This window comes from Dama dama, chromosome 20 (assembly GCF_033118175.1).
Source record: "Dama dama isolate Ldn47 chromosome 20, ASM3311817v1, whole genome shotgun sequence".
NCBI lineage: Eukaryota > Metazoa > Chordata > Mammalia > Artiodactyla > Cervidae > Dama > Dama dama.
The window spans coordinates 21820095-21831538 of record NC_083700.1 but is presented as its reverse complement, the minus strand read 5'-3'; the positions used below and the strand labels follow the sequence as shown (position 1 = coordinate 21831538).

Below are 11444 nucleotides of genomic sequence, written 5' to 3'. Positions count from 1 at the left end.
GTTTGAGGGGCAGTACAGGGGGATGTCTTTGGCCCGTGGCTAAAGGCCTCTGCTAACCAGGAGATGGCCTGAACTGTCTGGGCAACAGTAGATTGTTCCCTGGATTCATTTGTCTGGGAAAAAGCTGGAAGAGAAAAGGACACAGAGCTAGAATAACAATTCAGGGCCTCAGTTTCAATATCTGTAAAATAGTGACAATAAATGTATACACGTCATAGAATTACCACAGGAATAAAATGAGATAAATACAGTTAATGCAAAATACATACAGCAGTTTCAACACGGCATTGAATTAATAATTATTACAATTGATACAAGTCCTAAATATTTGGCAAGAGTACAATCATGTTGTGGAAAGACTAATACATGGGAAACAATTAGTACATTAGCTCATCTCTAGATAATGAGCATCTTGAGATTCTGCTAGACTGCAGCCAACATTAAGAATATTTGGGTTCTTGGGTGCCTTATGAATCACAGAAGCCATTCACTTATGTCCTTTCATTTGATTCCACAACAACCCAGGAAAGGAAGAAGAGGGTTTTTTTTTTTTTTTCTTACAGAAAAGAAATTTTCTGGTGAAGACGAGACACGTAGGAATGTGAGTCACCCAGCTAAAAAACGGCCAAGATGTAATTTGAAATCTAAGTCAATGTTTCAGGGAAAAGTGATATACACAATAGCTACAAATAACATCAAAATGTACTGTAGGGGAGGAAAGTTAATTTGCCCTTTTCAATTTTTAGGTGAGACCCCATAATAAAAGAGATTAACCAGAAAAAAGCAAACAGAAGTTTGCTAACATAGGCACAAAATATCACCAAAAAATAATCACCAATAGTAGCGTTGCATCTATAATGTTTGCTTTTTAAAACTTTTATTCTTGATTTCTTGTCCTGTGAACATCGAGTGCACTGAGTCTTCATCATTCCTTCCGACAGTCCTGCAGCTTGCCTTTGTAACCTGTAATGTAATGTGCAAGCACAAAGAACTTAAGCTCGTGACACCTCAAGGCCGTCTCCCACTTTTTTTGTGTATTTTCTCATCCTAAAAGCAGCCTAACTGAAAGTAATGCTCCACTAGACCAATAGAAATGGGTGTGGGAGTGTTTGTGGTATAGCAAAATACTCTTATTGTCTGTGAGGCTGCCCTGACCTCTTCTGTAATCCTTCTTTTCACTCTGTAAACATTTCGCTTTGCTTGTAAAGGCAAGCTGAGTTCGCTGTAGCTGAGGAGCCCTGGGAGCACAGCTGATGAATCAGGGGTGCCAGTGACGGTGACAGTCCTCCCAAGCAGAAAGATCAAGTGGATCCTGGTGATCGGCTGAGGCTTGTGGGCCTCTTGAACAAGTCTGTTCTGTTCTGGAAACTAAAAGTGCCCTTCCTCGTCTTTGGAGACATTTACTGTCACATCCTCTGTTTCAGACTGTGCTGTCTCTACTGCTTAGAGGTTGGAAATCCGATCCGAAGTCACTCTTGATTAGAATTTGGTCATCTGCATTTGTGTGAGGTGGATGTGGGGATTTCTGTGGGTGGGGAGAAAAATGGTCATCCCTCTAAAATAACCTATCATGAAGAAAACAGGACAGAAACAGGTGACAGCCTTTACGAAAAAAGGAACAGAAGAGGTGTGAACAAGGCTCATTTATGTCAAATAAAGATGTTTTAAATAAAAAAAAATTGAGTAACACCCCAAGATTACTTAGAATTCAGACTTAAATATCATTCTTAATAGGGAAAGGGGATGGGAGATTTAGGCCTCTTAAGGGAGAATGCATGCCTTTGAGGGCAAAGGAATAGGCCATAGAATAATAGATGGGAGGTATAATGAAAGCGAAAGTCACACAATTGTGTCTTACTTTTTGCCACCCCATAGATTGTAGCCCATCAGGCTCCTGTGTCGATGGAATTCTCCAGGCAAGAACATTGGAGTGGGTGGCCATTTCCTTCTCCAGGGGATCTTCCTGAAACAGGGATCAAACCCGGGTATCCCACATTGGGGGCAGATTCTTTACCATCTGAGCCACCAGGGAGATGTGATGGTTTGTGACAAAGTTGGTCTGGGTATGGTCTTGACTTCTAGTCTCCTCTCCTGTGATGAGTCAATCTTTCCTGATCAGTCTAATTCCTGGGGGAGGGCAGTTATGACAATCAAGTTTCTTTTGGAAAATCTGTTCTTTGGCAGCTAATGGGAGTTCAGAAAGTCGGCCTCTACATATCCTCTTTTGCAAGTGAGTACAGCTCAAAATTATCAATATGCCAAAGTGGTATATTCTGGAGGGGCATTTTCTGTGACCTTTCAGTACAGTAGAAGAGACCTCTTCTAACCTCAACCCCCAGTAAGAAACAGTTATTATGTTGCTTCTTAGTCACATTCACAAAAGAATATGAATTATAATAGGTTTCACAAAGTGATATTTACTATTTGTGACATACTGATATTTTTCTCTTCTCTTCTTAAAAAAGGGGAGGAAAAAGGTGATCTCTATCAAAAACCAATTTCATAACCCACTAATAAGTTACAACCCATAGCTAAAAAAACAATGGCTAGAGGACACTACAAAGGATAAAGTAAAACTCATCTTACTTATGTTTTAAAGTCAATATTTCTCTGAAACATGCCTTCTGAATTTCTCTATTCTTGTACACAACCTGATGCCTGTCTTTGTGGGGAAGTGATACCCATGTGAACAGCAGGAGTGGAAGGCCTATTGTGGAGGATGATAAAGAGAAATGCAGGTTGAGCTTTTGGAAGCTGAGAGGGAAAGGTCAATTCCAGCTGAACAAACAAGGGAACCCATCCTGTAGGAGGTGATATTTGAGGTGCGTTCTCAAGAATATTTAGGATTTGAGACATGTTCAGATTGTGGGCTAAGGAAGGTGGTGTAATCCAGGCAGAAGGGGCGGTGAAAACAAACATGTAGCATAGACAAAAGGCAATAAGGAGAAGTGAGCTTTCATGCTAGGGACATTAAGGACCAGTTTCAGGGACCTCAAATGCAAAATTAGGGATAGGCTAGGTTTATAAGGGAATGAACAATGATGTTTATAACAGCATTTTTGTGATGTTGGGGAATTGGAGCAAATGTGGGTGCTTTTCACTGGGAGAGAGGGGGATAAAGTGTGCTGTTTGTATTCTTGAAGTTTAGTCCAGTACTTCAGTCAACAGAGTGCACATTTATATCACAACATGGATAGCAAAGAGAGATGCAAATGTCTTGTGGGAGTAGAGAGGCAAAGGTCAATGTTTAAAATATAGGTTAGAAAGGGAGAAGGTAAAAAATAGAATAAAATATAAAACACAATACCACTTACATGCATTGAGAAAGTAGACATTCGCTAGGACTGAGAAAGTAAAAAATCTGTTCTGCCATTCATCAGGCTGGGATAATCTAGTCAAAGAATTAGAGGAAACACAAGTCCCAAGGACATATAACTGTAGCTACAAAGAATCAGAATCCCCTTGAGGGACCACAGCTTTCTTACTCACTGAGAAACCATGTTCTCTTAAAAATCATAGGTTAACAGAACTTTTTCTGTGTGAAATCTTATCAGTAAGCATGAAATATCCTCTTCCTGCCCAGACAACCTAAATCATGCTGATGCAGAGAAGCAGCCTTGGTTTTCAATCCAGGTTGTTGTTTACTTCCTAAGTCGTGTCGACTCTTTTGTGACCCCATAGCCCGTCAGACTCCTCTGTCCATGGGATTTCTCAGGCAAGAATACTAGAATGAGTTGCCATTTCCTTCTCCAGGGAATCTTCTCCACCCGGGGATTGAACCCAATTCTCTTGCGCCTCCTGCATTGGCAAGCAGATTCTTCACCACTGAGCCATCAGGGACTAGATAATTATTTATAAAATAAGCAGATACAGATTTTCAATCACCTATACTAAATGAATGATTAAACCCAGTCTCAGGGATAGTCTTTAAGCTAGAGGTCAAGTTTGCAACCCGAACAGAGCTGCCCCCTCAGGCTTACTCCCTGTGCCACAGTCACTGATTACTAGCCATATTGTAATCAATGTTAGCCTCCTTTTTAAAGGACCAGAGTTATCCAGACTTTTTTTTTTCTTTTGAAGGCCAAACTATGGCTGTAAGGCAGGCCACTGGAGGTTTGTGAGCAGGTAGGTGATACGGTCAGGTCTGTGCTATAGTCTACTACTTTAGTCACAGGACATAAAATGGATTAGAGAGGTTTTGAGCCTAGGATAACAGAAGTGAAACCCTAATACTTTTGTCCTACTTGAATAGAATAGCTATTTGTGTATATGCCTTATCCCCCTTCTGAATTCCTTCCCATTTGAAGGCAGAAATTTTACTGTGGAACCATCATGACACAAAGTTGGAATGCATTAAAAAGTGGAGGAAGGTGGCTTCCCTGGCAGTCCAGTGGTTAGGACTCCATGCTTTCAATGGAGTGGGCACAGGTTCCATCCCTGATTGGGGAGCTAAGATCTCACTTGCCATGTGGAGAAGCCAAGGAGGGGAGAAAAGAAAAGGTGGAGAAAGGACTGGAAACAACACAACTATCCAGCAAGTGACTGAAATTATCAATTGTGGCCATAAAATGGAATACAACTCACCAATACAAAGGAAAGAACTACTGATACATGCACCTAAATATGAACGAATCTTACGCTGAGTGAAAGAAGCCAGATACAAATGATACCCACTGTATGATACAATCTATCTATAATGATATAAAGCAAACCAGTGGTTCCCTGAGGGCAGGAACAGAGCCAAAGGAGGACACTGATGAAGTGGGCAGGAGGGAAGAATTATAAAAGGAGCATAAAGAAACCTCTTATGGGGGGGGGGGGGGAATGGATATGTCCATTATGATGATTGTAGTGATGTTTTCATGGGTATATACATATGTCTAAACTAAACATGTACAGTTTATTGTATGCCAATTACTATAGTAAACAGTTTCTGTTACTATTTTTAAAGAAGAGATGAAGGTAGAGAAATTGAGAGGTGTCATTTGGGGTGGAAGATTATCGCCTTGGCTTGAAAGAAAGCTCTGGGTTGGCCAGAAAGAAAGAGTGGAAAACCTGTATGTATAGCAGTAGGAGATAAGAGCTGTGAAAGAAGGAAGAGGCAGATTATGGAGGGCCCTGAATATCAAAGTTTTTAAAAGTGTACATTGGGTTGTAGTTCCACCACTTACTTCCGAAATGATCCTGGACAAGTTATTTAACTTCTCTGAGATTCAATTTCCTTTACCTATAAAATAAGAAGAGAACCTATCTTATAAGAACAGAACCTATCTTAAGTGGTGGCTGTGAAGATTAAATGAGGCAATGCATGTAAACCACTCAGCAGAGGACAAGTAAACAGTTTAAGTGCTAAGTAGAAGCCAAGTATTTTTATAACAAGTATTGTTACTAACTCCAACTTGGGCTTCTCTCGTGGCTCAGCTGGTAAAGAATCTGGCTGCAATGCAGGAGACCTGGTTTGATCCCTGAGTTGGGAAGATCCCCTGGAGAAGGAAATGGCAACCCACTCCAGTATTCTGGCCTGGAGAATTCCGCCGACTGTCTAGTCCACAGGGTGGCAAAGAGTTGGACACGACTGAGTGACTTTCACGTCACTAATCAAATGTATAGAGATGTTTGAGAAGGAGAAAGAAGAGATCAAAGAGGTTCTTTAGGAGGATAAATCTGACCATCAATAATCACCTCCCCTCCAGAGTTAAAATATCAACTATAACACTTCTTTCCCCTTCCTCACTTTATAACTTCCTTCCTAGTAAACACCATGCCCAGGAGGAGCCTACAACCTGTTACCAAAGCTCTCTTATTCTCAGTAAAAGTATTTCAGCTGGTGAGCCTTATGACTCTGATGCTGCTGCTGCTGCGAAGTTGCTTCAGTCGTGTCTGAGTCTGTGCGACCCCATGGACTGCAGCCTACCAGGCTCCTCCATCCACGGGATTTTCCAAGCAAGCGTAATGGAGTGGGGTGCCATTTCCTTCTCCATCCTATGACTATGGGGACAAACTAAACAGAGTTGAGCTATGGCCTCTGGAATGGAAAATGAGAGCCCTCCACACAGACTTTCAGCCACCACTACCACCACCTCAAGTCTTTCAGCCACCACCTCCATCATAGACTTATACCCACGGTGCATCCTGAAATTAAAGTAGGTGACATTTTAAAGCATAAGTATTTCGCAACAAATACAGGTTTTTGGAGAGTGATCTTACTTTCTCAAGTCCCTGAAACACAACATTGAACTATTGTTGGAGAGTTTCTGAGAAGCCTTCCTATGCCTGTTGTGGGAAACAATAGTGGTAACTATTTCATAAAGTTATTGGAGTCAATACGTGTGAAGGCCCTAGAAAAACATCCAAGAGACACTAAATGTGTTTCCTAAACTTTGTTAATAACTTTATTTTTTTTCTCTATTTATAGTGCTTGTTTGTGGTCATGACCTTTGTTTCATTTTGTGCTCATGCATTTAACAGTGTCCTCCTAAAACACTATTTCACCCCAACACCCTTCCGGAGTAAAAGCAAATTTGGTTGATGGTTTATAAATATTCACCTTCCAGGTCAGAGGCACTCAAACATCTCTATACATTTGTTTAGACCCAGTAGTGATTTTACCTAGTTAGAAAATATATTACAGATAAAAGAATACAGCCAACCTTTTAAATTAACTGGTAAATTTATTAACAATAATAGCATATACACACATTTGAAAACACACATGTAAGAAACATTAGTCTCTGATAATGTCCGGAGTCCATTTGGATTCATGAAGCCCCTGCAATCAACTCCAGGACCCCTTATCCAAAAGCAGAGTTGAATAGCTGATCAGTCCATCAGTGCCATTATCAGCAGAATCAAGGCTTGGACAGAAAAATACAACATTCCATAATTACAATAAAATAAAACGCAATCATCCTTGCATCTGAGGGTACAAAGTTGGACAATGTTAGCTGCATGACCAGTGGACCACTCAACTCTCAACCTGATTTTTAAAGGAATATTGAGAAACATTCTTTTTTTTTCCTCTCTGGGATCTTCCTGGATCAGGGATCGAACCTGTGTCTTATGCACTGGCAGGCGGATTCTTTACCACAGCCACCAGGGAAGCCCCAACCTCGTCTATTTTATAGGGCCTCCTGAAGAGCAAATCAAACTGAATGTAAAGGAAAAATTCATCTCAGTGGGGAACAAAAGATCAGGATGGAAGGAGGGTGTCATAAATGAAGAAAGGAAAAGGATCTTCCAGTGAGCAATGTTCTGAATTTAATGAAAATCCAAAAGATTAGACCAAACTGAAAAGCATAAAGGAAGGACTGCCACCTCCTCCTTAGCATAAACACACACACACAAATACAGCCCTCCTCTCAGCTGTTACCTGAGGTGACCATAGCCAACTTGGGAAAGCTCAGAAACATTTCCATTTTCATCATGTCTTCACATACATCTAATGGAAATGAACCGCATCCATCATCCATCCATGAAGGCGATTTTTAAAAGAGGAACAGAAAAATAAATTGGACACTTAAGTACTTCTGAATTAGTATTCACTGTGTGCCAAACACCGGTTGGCGGGGACAATATAGACGAAAACTAAACCAATAAAGTTTCTGTAAAGGTCTTCAAGAAAATGGTAAACAAGGGGGGAAAAACCAACTATTAATAGCAAAACAATTTCTGACAGCTGCTATGAGGAAGATAAAATAGTGAGGGACCAGAGACAGGAAGAAGAGGCGCAACTTCCCGAAGGTGTCTGAGAGGTGACGTTTGAGACCAAACTAAAATAACTAGCGCCTTGCAGTGACTTGACGCCTAAATATGTCGAGAAAAGAACAAAAGCAAAAATGATCCACAAACCAGGAAATAACAGGAATCTCACAGCGCCAAAGTGAGCGGCGCAAACCAGAACCTATGAATTCCGGAGCGGCGGGAGATTTTGAATATTCATGTCCAATCAGGGGAAGGCTGAGACCAGGCAGCGCGGGCTCAGTACGAAGTATCCCGAACCGCGGTGTCCACAAGAAGCCTCATCGCAAGGGCCTAACTGGTGATCCGGCTCCCACGCAGCTGCCAAACTCGTGTAATTCTTCAGGGCTGTGACGCAGTGTTCGGAAGACCCGGGCTTGGTCGTGTCCTGGGGTTCTTTCTTAAATGTGGATAGCTAAAATCACTCACTTCGTTTTGGAACACCGGTGAAACGTACCCAACAGAGTCACCAGGACACAAGTCTAGGAGTAGTCTCAGTATCCTAATTTAGAACTGACTCATACGAAAGCTAAGCAGCAGTGAGGGTTAAGACGCGCCCTAGATTCAAAAGCAAAGCCAGTCACGCGCCAGGAATCTCAAGTCATAGGGGCTTAAAAAGCTCCGTGTGTCATCTTCCATTACTTTTAGCCAACTAGAGTAACTTACTTTGTGAGGAACTGAGGAAAAACAAGTGAACAAGGCTCTTTTCTGGTGATTAGGTGGGTGGCTCTGAAAAGAGCCTTTGGAAAATCAAGCGGCTTTGCGACTCGTGCGAGCGCCGCGTCCCGGCAGGGACTCACTTGGAGCTGGTGTACTTGGTGACCGCCTTGGTGCCCTCGGACACCGCGTGCTTCGCCAGCTCGCCGGGCAGCAGCAGGCGCACGGCCGTCTGGATCTCCCGGGACGTGATGGTCGAGCGCTTGTTGTAATGCGCCAAGCGCGACGCTTCGCCCGCGATGCGCTCGAAGATGTCGTTGACAAACGAGTTCATGATGCCCATGGCCTTGGACGAGATGCCGGTGTCCGGGTGCACCTGCTTCAGCACCTTGTACACGTAGATGGAATAGCTCTCCTTGCGGCTGCGCTTGCGCTTCTTACCGTCCTTTTTCTGGGCTTTGGTAACGGCTTTCTTGGAGCCCTTCTTGGGCGCGGGAGCGGATTTTGCCGGCTCAGGCATTGTGGAACAACACCGTTTGGCAAAAAAAGAGATATGAGAATGGGCGGGCCTGATCCATTTATAACCACCGCATGCAAATTAAGGCTCCAAAAGTCTTACGTTTCCATTGGTCCGCGAAGAGACCTTACGTTATCAGTAATATCTACGGAACAACACCGACTCTTTAACCTTATTGGCCGTTTCAGTAGCCAATTTAGGACCAATGAAAAGCTCGTTCCTGACCCCACCCCTCGGGAAATTTATAAAGGCTTTCCAAGCGGTGGTATTTTAAATCGTTTGCCGAGGGGATGTGATTTTTAACTGTGCTGCCTTTATCTTTAGTCATGTCTGGTCGCGGAAAGCAGGGAGGCAAGGCCCGCGCAAAGGCCAAGTCGCGCTCGTCCCGCGCAGGCTTGCAGTTCCCGGTAGGGCGGGTGCACCGTCTGCTGCGCAAGGGCAACTACGCTGAGCGCGTGGGGGCCGGCGCGCCCGTCTATATGGCGGCGGTCCTGGAGTACCTGACCGCCGAAATCCTGGAGCTGGCGGGTAATGCGGCGCGAGACAACAAGAAAACGCGCATCATCCCTCGTCACCTGCAGCTGGCCATCCGCAACGACGAAGAGCTGAACAAGCTATTGGGCAAGGTCACCATCGCCCAGGGCGGCGTTCTGCCCAACATCCAGGCCGTTCTGTTACCAAAGAAAACCGAAAGCCATAAGGCCAAAAGCAAATAAAGCCTTACAAAGTAAACCAAAGAACAAAGGCTCTTTTTAGAGCCACCCAAGTTTTCAAAAAAAGAGCTAATGCGCTATTTTGTGATCAGCCCTTTATTTTGACACTTTGGTGGTGGCTCTTAAAAGAGCCTTTGGGGTGAGTGGGGATGGTATCAAGCCTCTTAATTACTTATTCTTGCCAGGCTTGTGACTCTCCGTTTTTTTGGGCAATAAGACTGCTTGGATGTTGGGTAAGACACCGCCCTGGGCAATAGTGACACCCCCGAGTAACTTGTTGAGCTCTTCATCATTTCTCACGGCCAGTTGCAAATGGCGAGGGATGATGCGCGTCTTCTTGTTGTCTCGGGCGGCATTGCCCGCCAGCTCCAGGATTTCCGCGGTCAGGTACTCCAGCACTGCCGCCAAGTACACCGGCGCGCCGGCCCCCACCCTTTCGGCGTAGTTGCCTTTGCGCAGCAGGCGGTGCACTCGCCCTACGGGGAACTGAAGGCCTGCGCGGGATGAGCGCGACTTAGCCTTGGCCCGAGCTTTGCCTCCCTGCTTTCCGCGGCCTGACATTACTGCTAAAACTGCAGTTACAGCTTCTTTTTCAAGGAGAAGGATATGGCAAGGATAACCAATTTGATGTAATTTATAAGAGGTACCGGGAGGGGTGAAGGGAAGTGGTTTGATTGGCTAAAAGCGGAGTCCGATCGAACAGCCAATAGGAAAGCGAAAAGCAGACTCTTCGTTTGCATCTTGCGCTACGAGGAAATGACGGCTTCTATAAGTACCTACCAATCGTTGTGAGCCACATTAAAGCCCTTTATTTGCATGCCAGGATTTTTAAAGTGAAGGCTTTCAAAACAAAACGCTCTTCTGTTTTGCTTTGTTTACTGAGTGGTAATTTTTTTCTAGCTTAGGGATGGTAGGTTTTTTCCGGTTTACACCAAGGGAAATCCCAGAAAGGATCCTAAAGGGCTGCGGAGAGCCTTCAGCAGATGCAGTTACTCCCACTCGAGGGTCCCGAATTCTTAAGCTAATTATCCCTTGAAACCTTAAATTACTAAGTTCCTCCTTTTCTGGTTTGTCAAAGCCAGACTACCTTTAAAAATTTAGAACTACTGAGGCCTCTTCTTTTCTTTGGATTTAGTTGTTGCCTGCGGTGTGGCTTCGCCCCACCCCCACCCATTTCTGTTCCTCAGACTCCGGTTTAACCGAGGGCCATTTCCTTCTCAGGGGATCTTCCCGACCCATAGATCGAATCCGGGTCTCCAGCATTGCAGGCAGGTGGATTCCTTACAGTCTGAGCCACCAGGGAAGCCCAGAATAGGATGTCATCCTCCTCTTGATCTCCAGGAGGCGTCCCAAACCGCCTTCAACTTGAAGGCGTCTTTCCCTTGGCCTTCAAAACGTCGCCCTCCGTCTTTCCTCCTCCTTTTCCTCTGCCCGTGTTTAAATCCCAGTGTTCAGCTCGGCTCTGCCTCCCTACTCGCCTTTTCCGCACACTCCTCCATTCTTCACTCTTCCTGAAGTCGTACCCAATTCAGTGCTTTCAACTAGTACTTGTTGCAGAAGCTCATGCCTATATACCTGTTTACTGGATACTTCAACTTATCTGTCCCAATAACTCATAACCTATCCAAAACCTAGCCAAAAGCAAACTCATCCAGTCACACCCCGCCCCCGCCCGCCACCCCCAGCTCCCCTCTCTTCGTTCTTTTCCTGAATTGCACCAACAGTCTGCCCGGTACCTGAGCTAACATCTACAGTTTCCTGCATCTTACAGCATATATTCATGAATATTCCTGAGTATTCATTGGAGGGACTGATGTTGA

The 11444-nt window shown here is 44.2% G+C and overlaps 3 protein-coding genes across 3 annotated transcripts; 1 reads left to right on the top strand and 2 right to left on the bottom strand.

The window, feature by feature from the left end:
* Positions 1-6651: 6651 nt before the first annotated feature.
* On the bottom strand, positions 6652-8939 carry LOC133040785 (histone H2B type 2-E). Its single transcript, XM_061120940.1, has one exon. It carries the CDS (start codon positions 8912-8914, stop codon positions 8534-8536), a length of 381 nt encoding a protein of 126 aa, XP_060976923.1. The 5' UTR covers positions 8915-8939; the 3' UTR covers positions 6652-8533.
* A 250-nt stretch (positions 8940-9189) lies between these two features.
* On the top strand, positions 9190-9709 carry LOC133040784 (histone H2A type 2-C). The gene has a single exon (XM_061120939.1). It carries the CDS (start codon positions 9238-9240, stop codon positions 9625-9627), a length of 390 nt encoding a protein of 129 aa, XP_060976922.1. The 5' UTR covers positions 9190-9237; the 3' UTR covers positions 9628-9709.
* Positions 9611-10221, bottom strand: LOC133040783 (histone H2A type 2-B). The gene has a single exon (XM_061120938.1). It carries the CDS (start codon positions 10183-10185, stop codon positions 9793-9795), a length of 393 nt encoding a protein of 130 aa, XP_060976921.1. The 5' UTR covers positions 10186-10221; the 3' UTR covers positions 9611-9792.
* Between the last annotated feature and the right edge of the window lie 1223 nt (positions 10222-11444).